The 19,682-nt window shown below is 58.5% G+C and overlaps 2 protein-coding genes across 8 annotated transcripts in view; one reads left to right on the top strand and one right to left on the bottom strand.

Annotated features, from left to right (window-relative positions):
• Positions 1-10,651, top strand: part of LOC100077745 (glycylpeptide N-tetradecanoyltransferase 2) — a 78,792-nt gene extending 68,141 nt beyond the window's left edge. For all 6 annotated transcript variants that reach the window (XM_029077473.2, XM_029077471.2, XM_029077470.2 and 3 more), the window contains 5 exons: positions 2,684-2,807; positions 4,728-4,806; positions 5,219-5,312; positions 9,250-9,369; positions 9,951-10,651. In XM_029077473.2, the coding sequence (XP_028933306.1) occupies positions 2,684-2,807; positions 4,728-4,806; positions 5,219-5,312; positions 9,250-9,369; positions 9,951-10,071 (538 nt within the window). In that variant the 3' untranslated portion in view covers positions 10,072-10,651. The remainder of the gene's footprint in view (positions 1-2,683; positions 2,808-4,727; positions 4,807-5,218; positions 5,313-9,249; positions 9,370-9,950) is intronic.
• A 1,082-nt stretch (positions 10,652-11,733) lies between these two features.
• ABCB4 (ATP binding cassette subfamily B member 4) overlaps positions 11,734-19,682 on the bottom strand; it is a 41,584-nt gene continuing 33,635 nt past the window's right edge. For both annotated transcript variants that reach the window (XM_029077468.2, XM_039914002.1), the window contains 7 exons: positions 18,006-18,106; positions 15,548-15,688; positions 14,816-14,972; positions 13,927-14,124; positions 13,313-13,519; positions 12,274-12,420; positions 11,734-12,193 (listed from right to left, as the gene is read on the bottom strand). In XM_029077468.2, the coding sequence (XP_028933301.1) occupies positions 11,987-12,193; positions 12,274-12,420; positions 13,313-13,519; positions 13,927-14,124; positions 14,816-14,972; positions 15,548-15,688; positions 18,006-18,106 (1,158 nt within the window). In that variant the 3' untranslated portion in view covers positions 11,734-11,986. The remainder of the gene's footprint in view (positions 12,194-12,273; positions 12,421-13,312; positions 13,520-13,926; positions 14,125-14,815; positions 14,973-15,547; positions 15,689-18,005; positions 18,107-19,682) is intronic.

The following is a 19,682-nucleotide window of genomic DNA, read 5'->3' as shown; positions in this document are numbered from 1 at the left end:
AGCCCACCTAGTCGATCCGTCACTAAATCCTGTCGGTCGAGCCTCCGCGTCGTGGCTGAAATCCACCTTTTCCTCCCCAGCCGGACGGCTGCCACGTTAATCCGATCGCTAATCCCCCCCCCCCGCCTTGACGACCGCGTCAGCCTCCTCGCGGACCTCCCGCTCTCCCGTCTCTCCCCACTCCAGTCCATACTTCACTCTGCCGCCCGCATCATTTTTCTACAGAAACGTTCAGGCCACGGTTCCCCACTCCTCAAAAAAACTCCGGCGGTGGCCCATCCACCTCCGCCTCAAACAGATACTCCTCACCATTGGTTTTTAAAGCAGTCCACCACCTTGCCCCCTCCCAACTCCCCGCCTTCCTACCTCCCCTCGCTATTCTCCTACTCCGGCGCAGCCCGCGCACTCGGCTCCTCTAATGCCAACCTTCTCGCCGTGCCTCCATCTCGCCAACGACCCCCGGCCCACGTCCTACCTCCGTCCTGGAGCGCCCTCCCTCCCTCGATTCTGACAGACGACGACTCTCTCCTCCTTACAAGCCTTCTTGAAGGCCCATCTCCTCCGAGAGGCCTTCCCGGACTGAGCCCCCCTTTCCTCTTCTCCCACTCCCTTCTGCGTCACCCCGGCTTGCTCCCTTTATGCATCCCAGCCCCCCGGCACTTATTTCTGTCTCCCCCTCTAGACCGTAAGATCGTTGTGGGCAGGGAATGTCTGTTTAGCGTTGAATTGTACTCTCCCAAGCACTTAGTGCAGTGTTCCGCACACAGTAAGCACTCAATAAATACAACTGAATGAATGAAAGAATGAAGGAGAAGCAGCGTGGCCTAGTGGGTAGATCATGGGCTTGGGAGTCAGAAGGACCTGGGTTCTGATCTCAGCTCCAGCACTTGTCTGCCGTGTGACACTTGGCCCCAGTTACCTCATCAGTAAAATGGGGATTGAGGCCGTGAGCCCCGTGTGGGACGAGGACCGTGCCCAAACTGCTTAGTTTCCCAGTGCTTAGAACAGTGCTTGGCTCATAATTATGCACATTATTCTTATGATTATTATTTTACTTGTGAGCGCGTAATATGTGCCAAGCACTGTCGTAAGGGCTGCGGTAGATACAAGTAAATCAGGTTGAGCCCAGTACCCGTCCCACGTGGGCTCCCACTCTTATCCCCATTTGACTGATGAAGTAACTGAGGCCCAGAGAGGTTAAGTGACTTGCCCAAGGTCACACAGCAGACTGTGGTGGAGCTGTGATTAGAACCCCTGTCCTTCTGACTCCCAGGTCGGTGCTCTACCCTCAGACCCACGCTGCTTTTCTAGGATGTTTTCACGCATGCGGTTTTGATCCTCGTTTATGTTTTAGTTGGAGAAATGGGAGAAATTTTTGTCCAGTGGAAACACTATATATATATATATATATATATTTATGGTATCTGTTAAGAACTTCTTGTCTACCGGGCACTGTAATGAGCTCTGGAGTAAGAGACAAGTTAGTCATGTTAATGTGGTTTACAGTTGTCATTTGTACTTGAAGAAGTTGCCCCTGACTGGTGCCTTGTGACTGAAAAGGTCAAATCCTGACTCCACACCACACATAAAGATGGTCCTTTCCCTTTTTTCTTTCTTTTTTTCTTTTTTTAACGGTATCGGTTAAGGGCTTGCTGTGTGCCAGGCACTGTATTAGTACGTCGTTTAGCACATAGTACGTCCTTAACAAATACCACCATTATCGTTATTTTTTTAATTATCTCAAGCAATCCCCTAGGTAGCAGGACATAATAATAATAATGGTATTTGGTAAGCCCTTACTATGCTTCAAACACTCTTCTAAGCTCGGGGGTAGATATAAACTAATCAGGTTGGACACAGTCCCTGCCCCACATGGGGCTCACCGTCTTAACCCCTATTTTACAGATGAGGTAACGGAGGCATGGAGAAGTGAAGCGACTTGCCCCAGGTCACCCAGCAGACAAGTGGCGGAGCTGGGATTAGAACCCAGGTCCTTCTGACTCCCAGGCCCGGGCTCTATCCACAGGGCCATGCTGGCTCCTTGCAAAAATTGGAGGGATGGGGGAATTATGCTGGGGAGACGATTTTACGAGTAAATACATTTTTTTTTTTTATGGCCATCCCCCTGATACTCAAAGGCAGGGGGACCGTTAGCTATGTTAACGACAGTCCAGTCATCACCCGGAGTCGATATTGAGCTGGTAAAAATCACCCGGTGATCGTGGTATTCGTTAAACGCTTCCTACGTTCCCAGCACTATACTGAGTGCCGGGGTGGGTACGAGACACGACCCGCCTGGTCTGCAGTAGCGAGGTTGATTATTTCCTTTTTCTGTCATTCACTCGTGCATTCATTCAGTCGTAATTATTGCCCGCTTACCGTGTGCCTTCAAGCACTGTACTCAGCGCGCGGGAGAGTACGGTACAACAGCGAGCTCACGTTCTAAAAGGGGAGGCGGACGTTAACATCCATAAGTAAATTACAGATCTCTGCAGATGTACCGTGGGGCTGGGAGGGAGGATGAATGAAGAGAGGAAGTCGGGGCGACGCAGAAGGGAGCGGGAGAAGAGGAGAGCTTAGGCAGGGAAGGTTTCTGCCACATTGTCCACGGAGCCAGGGGAAACCAAGTAGAGATGAGGGATTCTCACCCAGCTCCTCCTCCCGTCTCCATTTTCCCTTTCAGCCCGGGGAGCTGCTACGAGACGGCCACGACGAGGGCTTATTACCATGGCCGGACGGAGACGGTGAGGTCGTGTACGGTGGAAGCGGTGGAGTGGTGCAAGATCATGGCGGATCCGTCCACCTGCGTAAGAAACTGGGACCGTTTCCCTGCGCTTGGCTAAGAGCCACTGCCCAGAAGTCGCCTGGGCGGGGCCGGGAAAGCTGGGGCAGGACCAGAGAGAGAGCAAAACAGGGAGAGGAACAAGGATGTGAAAGTAATAAAAGAAGCAGCGTGGCCTAGCGGATAGAGCAGGGAGCCTGGAAGTCAGAAGGACCTGGATTCTAATCCCGCTTTCTAATCCCATGTGGGATATGGGCTGCGTCCAACCCGATTAGCTTGTGTCCGGCACGTTGTAAGCACTTAACGAATACCGTAAAAAAGATAGCCGTAATAGTAGGGTTTATCGAGCACCCGTTGAATGCCTACCGTGTGCTGAGCACTGTACCGAGCGTTTGGGAGAGTACAGCCGCTTGCTGTGTGGCCTTGGACGAGTCACCTAACCGCCCTCTGTAAAATGGGGATGAAATGTTCTCCCTTTAGACTACGAGCCCTGTGTGGGACTGGGACCGTGTCTGACGTAATTAACTTGTACAATATCCCCGGTGCGTAGAACGGTGCCTGACAGATAGTAAGCGTTCAACAGATACCATGAAAAAAAGGGACACAGGGAGCCAGCAGAGGGTTTTAAAGAGAGGGGAGCCGTGGGGTCACGCGATGCTTCAGACTGGTGATCCAGTAGTAGGGTTCGAAGGGGAGAGGCCGGAGGCAGGGAGACCAGCGTGGAGGTTCGTGATCATAGTCCGGCCGTGGCAGAACCAGCGTCTGTCCCAGGGTGGAAACCCGCTGGGAGGAGAGAGAGGAAGGGGCAGACCTGGGGAATGTGTAGGAAAACCAGGAGGAAGACACTGGGACAGAAGGGTGTAGTTACCTGTGTGTTTTTTTGTTTTGTTTTTTGAAAAACTGGTATTTAAGGGCTCACTCCGGGCCAGCCACCGTACTAAGTGGTAGATGCAAGCTAATCGCATTGGACACCGCCCATGTGGGACTCACAGTCCTAACCCCCATTTTGCAGATGAGGTGACCGAGGCATGGAGAGGTAAAGGGACCTGCCCAGAGTCACCCAGCGGACGACTAGAACCCAGGTCCTTCTGACTTCCAGGCCCGTGCTCCGACCATTCGGCCACGCTGGTTCTCACGTGTTTCTGATGGGCACGCTCGTCTCTGTCCCGGAAGAGCCGGTTGAGCCTGGAGGTTGTTGTTGACCGTGAGCTTGGCGGGGAATGCGCCCGTTTATTGCTATATCGTACACTCCCGAGCGCTTAGTACAGTAAGCGCTCGGCAGATACGAAAGATTGACTGCCTGACTGCTGCCGTTGGTGAAGAATGGCAGGATTTCTCTTCCTCCTCCCCCTCCGTAGCAGTGACAGTCACCGCCCCGCCGACGAGGGATTCCGGCCTGTCCCTCCGCGCGGCCTCGCCTGTCACTCCCGGCTCTGCCGCTTGTCTGCCGGGCGGCCCCGGGCAAGTCACTTTTCCGCGCCTCAGTTACCTCATCCGTCAAATGGGGATGAATACCATCAACGCTACGCGGGCCAGGGCCTGTGTCCAACCGATCTGCGACCGACGTGAATCCGCCCCAGTAGTTAGCGCAGTGGCTGGCACCAAGTAAGGGCTTAACAAATTCCCTAATTATTATTACGCGGGCCCCTCCGTAAGCCTGAGCGGTGAGAGGGAATTCTAAAAACTGTCGTCAACTCGCCCGTCTCGGAAAGCCCGCTCACCTCCTGTTGACCTCCTCTGGTCGACGCAGCCGGGGTTAATCTTCCCCAACTCTGATCGCTGCTGTCCATCCTAGGACACGGGGGCTTTTTCTCCCCCCCTATTAAAACAGCTTTCTAGTCTCCGTTGTTTAGAATAAATTATCAAGTAGAAATAAGGTAGCCTTCAGGAAAGATCGAGGGAAGCCCTGTAACGGTTCAATATTGCAGCTTCTTCATTTTTGCAGCCCCTCCAGAGGCAGCAAGCAATGCTCCAGGCGTTTGCCAAGCACAATAAAATGATGAAAGAATGTTCGGCCGGGAAAGGTACTTTTTCTTAAGCTCCAGCTCCCTCTTCCTTCATGTGCAATAGTCCATCGCCGTCTCCACTTTCCAAGCCCTCCTCAAGTCACACCTCCTCCGTGAGGCCTGCCCCGCCTCGTTTCCCCCCCCTCCCCCGGCCTCCCTTGGGCAGTCAGGTCTCTGCCCCTTTAAGCTCTTGCTTTTCATCGCGCCCTCAGCCCCGTAGCACTCACGTACCGATCGGTAATTTCTTTTAGGGTCCGTTACCCCCTCTAGACGGTAGACTGGCGGGCAGGGAGCGTATCTCCCCGTTCTCTTGGACTCTCCCAAACGCCTAGCCCAAGCAGGCGCTCCCCAAATACCGTCGATCGATTATTCCCTCCTCTTCCCGGTGGCAAAGCTTGTCTCCTTACCTCCCGGTCTTTCCCTCTTGCAGGATTTGACCGTCACCTCCTGGGTCTGTCTCTCATAGCCAAAGAAGAAGGGATGCCGCTGCCAGAACTCTATCTGGACTCTCTCTTCTCCAGAAGGTAATGGACTTGCCATTCGACAGTCGGGAGAAGTCTCGTCTCCGTCCCGGGAGTCTTTAGGATGGCGTGGGAGTTGGTAGTTACTCCCGGTCTGTGGTATCCCCCGAACGTCCGCTGTCTACTAAGCGCTTGGGAGCACAGAAGTAGGAGTGGAAACAGGGCGGAGACCCAAATCGGAGCTGGAGTAGCCGGAGTTTTGAAAGACGAAGGGATCGTTGGCTATGCGTGAGAAAATTAGTGGTGTACCTAGATCAGAATCGTCGCGGGCGGGAACCGTGTCTGTTTATTTTTATAGTGTGCTCTCCCCAAGCGTTTAGTAAAGTCCTCTGCCCCCCAGTAAGCGCTCAGTAAATACGATGGACTGATTGACAGAGTCAATCGATGGTATTTTTTATCATCATCATCATTATTATGGTACTTGTTAAGCGCTTACCATGCGCCAAGCACTGTTCTAAGCGCTGGGAGAGACGCAAGTTCATCCGATGGGACCCGGTTCCTGGCCCACATGGGGCCTACACTCTTAATCCCCATTTTACAGCTGAGGTAACTGAGGCCCAGAGAAGTCGTGGGTTCTAATCGCGGCTCCGTCAGCCGTGTGGCCTCGGGCGAGTCGCTTCATTTCCCTGTGCCTCAGTTACCTCGTCTATAAAATGGGGGTGAAGGCTGCGAGCCCCACGTGGGACGACCTGATCACCCTGTATCTGCCCCAGCGCTTAGAATGATGCTTGACGCACAGTAATTGCTTAACCGATTCCAACATCATCATTATTATCATGTGGCGGAGCTAGGCTTAAAACCCAGCTCCTTCCGACTCCCAGGCCCATGCTCTATCCACTAAGCCACACTGCTTCTTCCTCTGTGCAGAGCACTGTACTGAGCACTTGGGAGAGTGCAAGCTGTACATGTACAAACAGTCCATGTGTATATAACTGTAAAGGGCCGCTATAGGATGCCTAAGTACTACGGCGCTGTTAGGCTGACGTGATCTGGGAGAGCTTCCTGGAAGTGGAGAGATTTCCCGAGGGCTTTTAAGATGGGAAAAACCGTGTTCTGGTGGATGTTAAATGGAAGGGAGCTCCTCGCGGGGAAAGGGGGTTTATGGGGTCAGAAATTGGGGAGGTGAAAGCAGGGGACAGTGGAAGATGGGCTTGAAGGGAGAGAGGAGCTATCCCTAGACTGTAAACACCCCGTGGGCAGGCAAGGTGGCTGCCAATTCTGTTGTTCTCTCCCAAGCATTCAGTACGGTGCCCTGCACACAGTAAGTGCTCAATAAATGCAACTGATTGAACTGGGGAGAAGCGGGTGAAGGGAACAGTTATGCCAGGAGAGAGCTGGGGGAGGCTTGAACCCAGCGGTTTGGAGTTTGCGCTTGATGTGGAGGGAGATGGTGACGTTGGTGACGACAGAGGGATGGGTGGTGGAGGTGGGCGGTGCTTCAGAAATAAGATTTGGGAGGCAGAGTGTGGTTTTGACAGGAGAGGAGAGAGGCTTGAGGTGGGGAACCCAGGACGCGGACTGACCCGCTAGCCCAGTCAGAAGAAGACCAGAGCTCGAACCACGGCCGTGGCTGTTGGGTGGATCTGGGAAATGATCGCTCTTAATAATGATAATATGAATAACAATGGTAGTTGTTAAGCGCTTACTATGTGCCGAGCACTGTTCTAAGCACTAGGGTAGAAAAAGTTAGTCGGGTCGGACACAGTCCCTGACCCACGTGGGGCCCGCGCTCTGAATCCCCATTCTACAGATGAGGGAACTGAGGTCCAGAGAGATGAAGCGACCTGCCCAAGATCACACAGCAGACAAGTGGCAGAGCCAGGAGTAGAACCCAGATCCTTCTGACTTCCAGGCCCGGGCTCTATCCAAATGTGGCCGGATTTAGAGACACTGTATTTGGGGAGGTTGGAGGCTGGAGACAGCGGTGAGCTAGAGATAATTCAAAGGTTGTGAGCTTCAAGGGACGGGAATCAGTCAGTCACATTTATTGAGCGCTTACTTGTGCAGAGCGTTTTACTAAACGGTGGGGGCAGTAGAATGTAATGAAGTCGGTAGACACGTTCCCTGCCCACAGAGAACTTGCGGTCTACGCGGGGAGACGGACATTAATATAAATACAAAATCAATCGTAGATATGTACGTAAGTGCTGTGGGGCTGGAAGGAAGGTTGAATACAGGAAGCAAGTCAGGGCGACGCAGGAGGGAGTGAGAGAAGAAGAAAGGAGGCCTCGTGGAGGAGACGTGGCTTGAAAGGCAGGGAGAGTCGTCATCTGTCAGATACGAGGAGGGAAGGCGTTCTAGGCCGGAGGCGGGCCGCGGGCGGGAGATCGGCGGCGTGCTAGACGAGACGGAAGTACGCTGAGAAGGTTGGCGTTAGAGGAGTGAAGCGTGCGGGCGAGGTGGTGATGGGAGAGTAACGGGGTGAGGTGGGAGGGGGCGGGGTGATTGAGGGCTTCGAAGCCAACGGTGAGAGTTTCTGTTGGATGCGGAGGTGGACGGCCGACCCCCGGGGGTTCTTGAGGAGAGGGGAAACGTGGCCCGAACGATTTCGTACAGAAACGATCCGGGCAGCAGAGTGAAATCTGGACTGGAGTGGGGAGAGCCGGGAGGCAGGGAGATCTGCGAGGAGGCTGATACAGTAATCAAGGCGGGGTTGGGTAAGCGACTGCTAACACAGTAGCAGTTGGGCTGGAGGGGAAAGGGCAGATTTTAGCGATGTCGTCAAGGTGGAACCGACGGGATTCGGCGATGGATCGGACGTGCGGGTTGAATGAGAGAGAGGGGTCTAGGATTACGACGGCGGTACGAGGACCGGGAAGGGAAAGGTTTTAAGAGGGAAGACGAGTTCAGTTTTAACCCTGTTGAGTTGGAGAGGCCGGTGAGCCACCCGTGTGATGGAAATGCCAAATTGAAGAGCAGCGGCTACCCTCCTGCTTCCTTAGACCGTGGGCTCCGTAAGGGGCAAGGACATATCTCCCCACTCCTCAAGCTGCCCCTCCGTCTCCGCGTCAGACGGAAACGCCTCACCGTCGGTTTCAAAGCCCTCAATCACCTTGTCCTCTCCTACCTCACCTCGCTACTCTCCTACAACCCAGCCTGCACGCTTTGCTCCTCTGATGCCAGCCTATTCACTGTCTCTCGATCTCGTCTGTCTCGCCGCCCCCCCCCCCCCCCACAGTTATCCCTTCGTTCTTCCCCCTGCCCAGCCCCGCAGCGTTTATGCACATAATCTAGAATTTATTTCTTTTTAATAACGTCTGTCTCCCCTCCTCCAGTGGGGGCGGAGTGTAAAATCGTCTGTCGGATAGGAGGAGGGTGTGCTTGACACCTAGTAAGTGCCCAACAGATTCCATTATTATTATCGTCGTCACTGCTTAGACCGTGAGCCCCACGTGGATCCCGATTAGCACCGGCGATGTGCTTGGCACATAGTAAGCACTTCGCAGAACACCGTAACTGTCAGTCCCCGTCTCTCTTCGTCGCTCCGCTGCCCGGGTCGTCATTCCTCAGAAAGTCCCCGCATACGTCTCTCCGCTCCTCGAAAACTTCCAGGCCTTGCCTGTTCCTCTCTACGCCAAGCAGAGGCTCCTGGCCAGTGGTTTGAAGACACTCGGTCAGCTCTATCCCTTGTCCTTATCCGCTCTCTTCTCCCACCGCGCTCCAGCTCCCACTCTTCGTTCCTCTCGAACTAACCTTCTCACCGGGCCCCGCCTAGAATCCCCTCCCCACCTTCTGTCCACCAGCCTGTAGCTCCCAACGTCTTCGAAGCCCGTCCGCAACCTCGCCTACGTTGTCTGATAGGGATGAGGCCGACGGCAGGCACCGTCGGGCGCCGGGTGATTCGGGGTGGCGAGGGGAGGGTGGAGGGGTCACGGGGGAGGGAGATGCCGACGTTCCCGGCGTGATCCCGAGTGAGTCACTCCCGTGTCACGTCTCGCAGTGGGGGCGGTGGAAATTTCGTCCTGTCCACCAGTCTGCTGGGCTACCTGCGCGTCCACGGAGCGGTGGTTCCCATGGTTCCCCATGGCTACGGCTTTTTCTACCACATCAGAGATGACAGGTGAGGATTTCAGGGGGCCCCTACAGGATCAAGTGTGCGTTGTGGGGTGGTGGGGGGGGGCTTCCATTGTTATCTGGTGGCTAAACCCGAGTTCTCTGACGCTGCTGCCAGACACGCTAGCCCCAGTCACCCCCCAAAACACGCACACGATACGCCCGCAATCTCTCCCGTTCCTCGGAGGGATTCCGGGCCCGGGCCGAGATGGGTCGCCCAGCCCCCGCAGAACCGTTCTAGGCGCCGGGAGGCCGAAGGGAGGGGTCGCCAACGGTCTCTGCCTTTGCAGGGCTCAGGCCCGGGCAGGAGGAGGAAGGCCGATAGGGGCCCCTGCCCCGCCGAGCCCCGCGGGAGATCCTGTCCTTCCCGTGACCCTCCGGGCAGCTGGCGGTGACGCTCGGGTGACCGCGGGAGCCCGGCGTGGGCCCGAAGCTCCCCGCGGGCCCCGCACGTTCAGCCCGCCGGGGCGGAGAGGGAGGGAGGCCGGCGGCGGGGAGCCTGGGAGCCGCCCGGTGGGGGTTGGTGACTGAGCCTTTGGGACCCGGGGGGCGGGGAGGCGCTCACGCTGGGTCCCTCCCGCCGCGCAGGATCGTCGTGGCCTGCACAGCCTGGAGATCCTGCCCCGAGACCGACGCCGAGGCGCTGACCACGGGCGTCTTCCAGGCCTTCGTCGACATGATGGCGCCGGTACACCCGGCCCATCTGTAGCCCGGGCCACGGACGGACGGACGGACGGACCCCCTCCCAACCCTTCTGACCGTCTCCCACGGAGGGGCGGCCCCACCCCACGACCCTCGGCCGGGTAGCCCCCGCCCGCGTGGCCGCTCCGCGGCTCCGACGGACCGTGCCGCGGCTCGCCCGCTCGTTCCTGGCCCGGCCCTCTCGGTTAATAATTCTAATAATGATGATAACGATCGTGGTGCCTAAGCACTTACTAGGTGCCAGACGCTGTACTCAGCGCTGGGGTGGCTACAGGCAGATCAGGTAGGAGACGGTCCCCCTCCCACACGGGGCTCAAAGGCCAGTTAGCCCAGGCTGTTGAGAAATGGGGTAAAAAGGGGGCTGAGGTGAGGACTACCTGGGGCCTCTTGGGCCGGGCCGCCCCCGCTTCTGCCGCGTCGGCGCTGCAGGGGACGGGGTCCTCCCTATCCCCTGCCGTCGCCCTTTTCCCTGGCGAACGGGAGGGGGACGCCGGCAGGGCTCCGTCCTCGGAGAGAACCTCTCCCCGCTCGCGGGATATTAGCCTTCGATTCCAATCTTACACAATAAAAGACCCCAGGACCCCTCACCCCGGGTTCTGTGCTGATTTAACCGGGACGGTCCAGGAATCCCGCTGCGGGGAGGGTCTGGCAGTGGGGCAGTGGGGGCTAATGCTGTCCCCTTTCCGTTCCCACCGGGTGGCGTGGAGCAGCGGCACGGTCGGCCCTGCGGGGCTGCCTGCCCTAACCTCGGAGGCATCGGGCCTTGTGGAGAGGGGAGGCGGAGGGAGGAGAAGAGAGGAGGAGAGAGGGAATGCTGCAGAGGTTTCTTTATGGTTTTTGTAAAGCACTTACTGTGTGCCAGGCACTCTGCTAAGCGCTGGGGTAGATATAAGCAGATCCGGTTGGGTGGAGTCCCCGCCCCACTTGGGCCTCACACTCTCAATCCCCATTTTCCAGATGAGGTAACTGAGGCACGGAGAGGCGAAGTGACTTGCCCGAGCTCTCACAGCAGACGGGTGGCGGAGGTGAGATTAGGACCCAGGTCCTCCCGGGCCCGCGCTCTATCCGGCGGGCCGCCCGTCCCCCTGGGCTCGTCCCCGCGATTCGGCAGGGGCGGGGAGGGGGTCACGGATCCCCCCCGGCTCCGAGGTCGCTCCGTCTCTGGTCTCGCAACCGTCGGCTGGCAGAAAAGAAATGACAACCAAGAAGGTCGAGCCACGGAGGCGCCGGGATTCCTGGCCGCTCGTCTGCCTCCCTCCCCAGCGCTACCCCTGTACGGCCCCAGACCGTTTGCCCAGATTCCCACTTTCTCGCCCCAGACAGGGTATCCCCACCAGAGGAGCAAGTCTTTGGTTCGAAGAGGATCACCCAGTCTTTCTCTGACGTGCGGAGTTCCATCTTAGAGTACCCGTAATAACGAGGGTAGTGATGACCGTAACCGCGGTATCTGCCGAAAGCTTTTCCCTACGCTGAGGACCGCGCTCGGATTGCGTAGGCCCATCGGCCGCGGTTCCTGCCCTTCGGAGGTCTGATGGGTGGGGACGGCGGGTATCGAATCCCTCTTTTACAGATGAGGAAACCGAGGCACAGAGAAGCGAGGTGCCTTGGCCGAGGTCACCCAACAGGGAGGTGGCGGAGCGAGGATTAGAACCCTCCGACCGTAAGCTCCTTGTGCGCGGGGACCGGGTCCGTTTATTCTCTTCCCCGAGCGCTTAGTACGGTGCTCTGCACACGGGGAGCGCTCGATAAATACGGCTGAATGAGGGCCCCCTGCCTCCCAGGCCCAGGCGTCTCCCACCGGGCCCCGGGGCTTCTCCGTGACCACTTGGGCGGCGGCCCGTAGCTTAGGTTGAAGGCCGCCGCGACGAACGACGGAAGAAGGGGCGGACGGTCTTCGCTTGCGGCGCAAGTAGTCCCGGCCCTCAAAAGCGCCGGGTCCCGGACCCAACGTTGACCAGGCTGAAGTAGAGGCCCCCCCGGGCCAGCAGCTCCGAGTGGGTCCCCTGCTCTTGGACCCGGCCGTCCCGAATGACCGCGATCCGGTCGGCGTTCTGGACGGTGGACAGGCGGTGAGCGATGACCACGCAGGTGCGGCCCTCTCGGGCTCTATCCAGGGCGTCCTGCACCAGCTGCGGGGGCGAGAGGGGAGAGGGCGTCGGGCCGGGCGGCGCCGCGGCCCGGGGGGCGGGGAGCGGGCGACGGCCGCTACCTTCTCACTCTCCGTGTCCAGGGCCGACGTGGCCTCATCCAGCAGCAGGATCGGGGGGCGGCGGACGAGGGCGCGGGCGATGGCGATTCTCTGTTTCTGGCCCCCGGAGAGCTGAGCCCCCCCGTCTCCCACCCGGGTATCGTATCTCTAGACGTGGAAAGACCGGAAGAGACGAGAGAGAGGGCGAGACAGGTTGGGGAAGAGAGCCGTCAGGCAGGGAGAGAGAAGTTGAGTTAGCAAAGATCTCAGTTATTGTCACTAAGCAACTCGGCCCGCGGGAAGGGCACGGGCCCGTCGATCCAGGCACCTGCGTTCGAATCCTGGCTCCGCCGCCTGCCTGCTGCGTGACTTCGGGCAAGTCACCCTCTGTACTCATCTGTAAAATGGGGATTCGATAGAGCGTGAGCTCTACCTGGGGCGGGTACTAACGGCGATGACTGTGGTAATCTTCTATCTACCCCGGTGCTTAGCGCATAGTACGTGCTTCATGAACGCCACAGTAGTTGTTATTAGCGCTTCCTCCGTGTCAAGCACGATAGCGATCGCTGAGGTAGTCACTGTCCCACTTGGGGTCACAGTCAAGTAGGAAGCGGAAGGTATATTTAATCTCCACTTACGGAAGAGGAGACTGAGGTACAGGGAAGTGAAGCGACGCGCCCAGGGTCACCCGGCAGGCAAGTGGGGGAACCGGGATGAGAGATCAGATTCTCCGACTCCCCGGCCCAGGCTCTTTGCACTAAGCCACGCTCTTACGGCACCGTATGATGATGACTGTGGTATTTGTTAAGCGCTTACTGAGCGCTGGGATGGACCCAAGCTAGTCGGGTTGGACGCGGTCCCCGTCCCACGTGGGGCTCAGCGTCGATCCTCATTTTCCAGATGAGGTGACTGAAGCCTAGGGAAGTGAAGTCACTTGCCCAAGCAGACCGGTGGTGGAAGGAGGATTGGAACCCAGGGCGAAGCTCGGGTCCAGGGCCCGAATCCCCCCCCCCCCCCCCCAAGGGCAGCAGGCGGGGGCCGGGAGAGGGGAAGCACTCACGTCCGGCAGCGTCTCGATGAACGGGTGGATGTTGGCGGCCTGGGCGGCGCGCACGATCTCGTCCCGGGACACGGCCCTGCCGAGGTCCCCGTAGGCGATGTTCTCCGCGATGCTGCAGTCGAACAGCACCGGCTCCTGGGACACGACGCCGATCTGCCCGCGCAGCCACTGCACGTTCAGCTGCCTGGCGTCCTGCCCGTCCAACAGCTGGCCGCGGGCCGGGAGGGAACGGGGCACGGGACGGGGCGGAAGCGGGGACGAGAGCGGGAAACCAAATGGCACAAGCTGAGTGAAAAAGGAGCCCGTCCGGGGATGGAGCTTCCCTGCCTCCGCTGCCCGGGGCGGGGCGGGAGACACGCCGACTCGGACGAGACGGGGAAACCCTTTCTCCAGAGGTGGGAAGTGAGGAGGTGACGCCTCCGAGATGACTTCCCGGGACGCTAGGTGCCCGCGTCACCCCGAGGCAGCGGGATGGACCCGTTGACCTCTCCAGGGTCTTCCCTCGCATCTTCCGTCAGGCCCCGGCGCCGGATGCGGGCCGGGCCCCCGAGTCCCGACCGGCGGCCGTCCCTCGGGGCCCGCCCCCAGGCCGGCCGGCGCCGCGGGGCACCTACCAGGCTCCCCCCCAGGGGTTCGTAGAAGCGCTCGAGGAGCTGGACCACGGTGCTCTTCCCGCAGCCGCTGCCGCCCACCAGCGCCACGGTCTGCCCCTTGCCCACGTCGAGGCTCAGGCCCTGCAGCACCGGGACGGCCGGCCGGCTCGGGTAGTTGAACGCGACGTCTCGGAGCGACACGTTCCCGTCAAATTTCTCCTGGACGGCGGAGGGGAGGGAAGGCGATCCCGGTCGCCCTCGCTAACGGCCTCCCCCCCCCCCCCCCCGCCTCCGCCCCGAGGAGTGGGAAACCCCGTTACCCGGGACAACCGGGTGAAGAGGGGACCGTCCGCAAGGCCGCTCGGCCCAGCGGGGAGAGCACTGCTCCGCCCGCGACAGGTACGCGGTAAGTACCGTGCGCGCAACTGCCCCCCGGTCCCTGAATGCCCCCCGGCTGCCAGCCCTGACTACGAGGGTTTTCCCCATCCTGGAAGGCTGACTTTCACCCCAGCCAAGGTGACTCCTTGGGACTCCAGGCCAGAGAGAGAGGAGGGGGAAAAGGGCCGGAAGAACAGATGATAGGGATGCTGGGAGAAGAGGGCCGAAACAGCTCTTTCGTCTCCTCCGGACCGGGAGGCTCGTCGGGGGTGGAGAACGTGTCAGCTGTATCGTTGTAGCGTGCTCTCCCGAGCGCTCAGTACAGTGCTGTGCACGCAGTAAGCGCTCAGTGAAGGCGACTGAATCGAATTAGAGCTTTTCACCAGGAGCTTCTGGGAGGTTACGCCCTTTGAGCTGCCCCAAGCGTCTCCCAACGCCAACCCCGGCGCTTCCTCGGCACGGCGTCGCCCCCATCGCCGACCCGCCCCAGCCCCGCCCCCGCTTCAGCCCCGGGAGCTCCCGGAGAACTCACCGGCTTCAGCCCGCGGTCGCTGCAGCTGTCCACCAGCGGCTTCCGTTCGAGCAGCAGGAACAGGTGGGCGGCGGCCAGCTTGGCCCTGGCGTAGTCCGGGGCGAAGGAGCTGGCGTGCCCCAGGGCCGTGGCGCCCAGCACCATGGCCGAGAACACGCTGGAACGGCAGGAGGGCCGGCCGCGTGGCGATGGGGCCCGGCCCCCGCCCTCGACCCCGACTCTAGCCCGCGCATCGCCGCCGCGGGCTCGGGCGCCCCTCGGCGATCCGAACTGTTGCTCTACAGTGCCTGCTACCTAGTAAGCGCCTAACAACTATATCATTATTCTTATCTCGACTGGCGAATAGATCTGGAGCGGGTGTCCGGACGTGTCACCGTGTTATTTTCTTCCGGGGGGGGGAGGCAGCGTGGTCTAGTGGGTAGAGCGCAGGCCCCGGGGGTCAGGGGGTCTGGATTCTAATCCCGGCTCCGCCACAAGATACCATCGTTATTAAGGACTGTTTTAAGCGCTGGGGTGGATACGGGTTAATCAGATTGGACACAGAACCTGTCCCACACGGGGCTCGCCTTCTTAATCCCCATTTTACAGATGAGGTAACTGAGGCACCGTGCCTAACTCAGCCGCTCCATTCATTCAATGGCATGTGAGCGCTTCCCGTGTGCAGAGCGCCGTACTCCAGCGGGCAGGTGCTCGCCCTCGCCCCATCCCCTCCCCGCCGAGCCCAAAACTCACAGGATGACGTCTCGGAAGCGCAGGTGTCCGTTCACCACCAAGTAGGCCCCGAGGCGGAAGCAGCCAGCGTAGGCGAAGTACACGAATGCTTGGGCGATACCGAAAGCGATCCCGTAGACGTGGGCCTGGCGCACGGAGTTTCTGCAAAGAAGACAGAAGACTGACCGCGGGGCTGGCCGCCCGAAGGAGGAAGCGTCGTCGTCAGCCCGCGCTGGAAATGATCCACAGACCCATCCGCGCCCCGCTTCCCCGGCCCCACCCGCGGGAGGGCCTTCGAGAGGCCCGAGGTGGGTGCGCGGAACGGCACGGACGCCTACTGCTCTCCCAAGTCAGTCGGTGCTGTGCGGAGCACTGTTCTAAGCGCTTGGGAGAGGACAGTTGAACAACGAATCGATACATTCCACGACGCGCTTATAGTCTAGAGGGGGACGCAGACATCGATATAGCTAAATTACAGACCTGTACATAAGCGCCGTGGGGCTGGGAGAAGAGGACGAATAAAGGGAGCAAGTCAGGGTGACGCAGAAGGGAGTGGGAGAAGAGGAAAGGAGGGTTTAGTCGGGGCAGGCCTCTTGGAGAGGAGACGGGGGGGTGACCGAGGGCGTTAAAGCCAGTGGCGGGGAGTTTCCGGGTGACGCGGAGGGGCGCTGCGAAGAGAAAGGTAGGAAGGAGGAGGAGCGGCCGCCTCCTTCCCGATGAGGAGGTGTGGAAGTCGGGCCCTCGGTCGACCTAGGCTCGCCAGACGTTTCACTTGTCGCCCAACAGGTTGAAGATGTGGTTTATGTGGGGCTATTGATCAAGCAGCTCAATGAATCGATCTGTCGGTGGCATTTATTGAGTGCTTACAGCGCACAGAGCGCTTTACTAAGCGCCCGGGAGAGCACCAGGTGGCAGAGTCGTTAGCCGTGCTCCCCGCGTACGAGGAGCTCACGGCCTAGATGGGAAGAGAGACGTTAAAATAAAACGCGCATCGGTGTCGAAATGCCGCGGGGCCGAGGGAGAGGCGAATGTCAGATGTTTAAAGGGTACGGATCTCCAGATGCGTTGGCGACACGGAAGGGAGGAGCAGAGGAAAGGAGGGTTAGTCCGGGGAAGGCCTCTCAGAGGAGAAGTGATTTGAATAAGCCTTCGAAGGTGGGGACAGTCGCGGGACGTGGGCGAGAGGTCGGCGGTGAGACGGACGAGGCGGAGGTACGGCGAGGAGGTTGGCATTAGAGGAACCAGGTGTGCGGCCTGGATCGTAGTAAGAAATCAGGGAGGTAAAGATAGGAGGGGGCGAGGTGACTGGGTGCTGAAAAGCCACTCCAGACAAGCCCGGGCCCTGCCCACACATAGGTTCGCACCTTCAAAGCTCAGCCTGACCCGAGTCCTCCGATTCCACCCGTCACTGCCCCCACCAAAGGCCAGTGAGATTGGGATTCCGTTTCCCGGCTACGGGGACTTGACCCGTGGGAGCAGCGTGGCTGGTGGAGAGACCGCAGGCCTGGGAGTCGGAGGGCCTGGGTTCTCGTCCCCGATCTACCTTTCGCCTGCTGCGTGACCTCGGGTAGGTCGCTTCACTGGGCCTCACTTCTCTCTTTGGCAAAATGGGGATTCGATACCTGTTCTTCCTCCTACTTAGACTGTGGACCCCCTGTGGGACATATGTAAGTCTAAGCTGTGACCTGTCACTCCAGACTAGAACCCTCTAGACTGTAAACTTGCTGGCAGGGAACAAGGCTGCCGACTCTCACGAGTGCCTTTTTTACGGTATCGGTCAGGTGCCTACTACGCGCCAGGCACCGTACTAAGCGCTGGGGTAGATACGAGCTAATCAGGTGGGGGACGGTCCCTGTCCCACGTGGGGCTCGCCGTCTCAGGCCCCATTTTACAGAAGAGGTAACTGAGGCCTAGAGAAGTGAAGCGACTCGTCCGAGGTCACACGGCGGACAGGGGGCAGAGCGGGATTCGGAACCCGGGTCCTCCCGACTTCCAGGCCCGTATTCTATCCGCTAGGCCACGCGCCTGGTAGAACGCTCCGCCAACCGTAAGTGCTCAGTAACTCCGGTTGATTGATTGATCAGCCTACTGGGCATTCGTTGGGGGCTCCGCTTCTTCCTCAGATCTGAGGTCGGTGTTGAGAATCATAATTATTGTGGTATTTGCAATGATATATTTGTATTTATGATTTTTATATAATAGATTAAAACAATTACAATTAAAACCCCAATACAGCTTGGAGTTACAGGTCACAGCCTGGAGTTACAGGCCACAGCCGGAGGTTCCCCTCCGGCTCCGGGGGCCGTGGGGTGGGAGACCCACCCCAGGAAGGATTCGAGCTCCTGCGGCATCCGAGCCTTCCTGGGGCCTTTCGACCGCAGCGGAGCTCCCGGGGCTTTTGGCGAAACAACGGGGCAATCCGGCGTCCCCTCGTAAAAGAGAAAGCCGAAATGGTTTCGTAAAAGTTCCCGGTCATTACCTGTAAGGGCCAAGTAAACTCTCTCCGTACGTAGACTCGAATTTTCTTTCCCGGGTCAAGGACACAACCGTTCGAATGTTTCCTATAGCTTCGGCCGCGATCTAAACACAGCCCAGAGAAAAGCAATCACTACAACACAGAGAGAACAATACGACAGTATAACGGGGACGTATTCCCTGCCCAGAAAAAGACTCCTTCGTTCAGTTCAATCGTACTTACTGAGTACTCACTAGGCGCCGAGCACTGTACTGAGCGCTTGACAGAGTCAGTAGACACATTCCCTGCCCGCAAAGAGCTTAGAAGGGGGTAAAAGTAGAGAGACTTTAGTTTCGAGGTGTTCACCTCGTGGGGCCGAGCTGGGCAAAACCCCCTCCGTCAGACCCGGGGCCGCCGGAGCCGTCTGTCGAGACCGGGACCCCGGACGGTATTCCGACAAGCACGCAGGCGTCTCCGACCGGGACCGTCCCGGCCGACCGGTCGAGCTAACCGGCCCCCACCACTAGCCGGTCGGATTTACTGTAAGTATTTGGCCCCCCGAGTCAAGTTGGAGTAAGCTCAGGCTATAACTCAACCAGGGGCCCAGAACACGCTGGGATCTGTAGTATGGCCGGCCCAGAACGCTGGGGAACGGAACCCACCCTCCATCAGCCGATCGGTGATATTTATTGAGCGGTCACTCCTTGCACGGCGCTGTTCTAAGAGCTTGGGTTCGAGACAACTGAGTTCGTAGACGAAGATCCCCACCCTCAAGATCAGCAGAAAGCCAGCGGGAGGTTGAGAAGCAGCACGGCCTAGTGGGAAGAGCGTGGCCCCGCGAGTCACAGGACCTGAGTTCTATCTAATCCCCACCGAGTTTGGGAAAACACAACAGGAGCCCCGTACGTGTTTCCTGCCTGAAGGAGTTCACACTCTAAGGGGGAGACGGGCATAAAAATCCTTACTAATGGTGGAGTCGGAATATGTAAACCAAGTGTCCAAGTGAATTATAATAATAATGGTATTGAAGCGCTTACTATGTGCCAGGCCCTGTACTCAGGCGCTGGGGTGGATACAAGCAAATCGGGTTGGACCCGGTCTCTGTCCCAGGAGGGGCTCTCGGTTTCAGTCCCCATTTTTCAGATGCGGTAACTGAGGCAGAGAGAAGCGACTGGCCCAAAGTTCACACACTCGAGTGGTGGGGCCGGGATTAGACCCCGCGGCCTTCTGATTCCCGGGTCCGTGCCAAGCCGCTTCTCATACGTACATACACAGACACACACACACACAAACACACACAGTGAGGATGAGGATGAAGAAAGACACCCGTGTTAAAGATGGTTGTCGTGTAGCTATGTCCGGTGTTGAGTGGAGAAGGAAGCTGGAGGTTTTAAAGGAGGAGAAGGCAGATGTGTGAAGACCCACGGTCACTTCTATCTCTCTCTAGACCGTCAGCTCCTTGTGGGCAGGGACTGTGACCGCCGCACTCGCCCCAGCGCTCAGTACAGCGCCGCGTACGTGGTAAGCGCTCAACCGACGCCACCGATCCACCGATATCACATGAGCGCGCCGTGGGCAGGGATCGTCTCTCTCTATTGCCGCACTGTACTCTCCCAAGCGCTTCGCACAGTGCTCTGCACACAGTGAGCGCTCAGTAGGTATGATTGAATCAATGAATGACACATCTCTGGGGCTAGAAGA

The sequence above is a fragment of the Ornithorhynchus anatinus genome, chromosome 13 (genome assembly GCF_004115215.2).
Source record: "Ornithorhynchus anatinus isolate Pmale09 chromosome 13, mOrnAna1.pri.v4, whole genome shotgun sequence".
Lineage (NCBI taxonomy): Eukaryota > Metazoa > Chordata > Mammalia > Monotremata > Ornithorhynchidae > Ornithorhynchus > Ornithorhynchus anatinus.
Note: the sequence above shows the minus strand (reverse complement) of the source record. Positions and strands in the feature narration are given on the sequence as shown.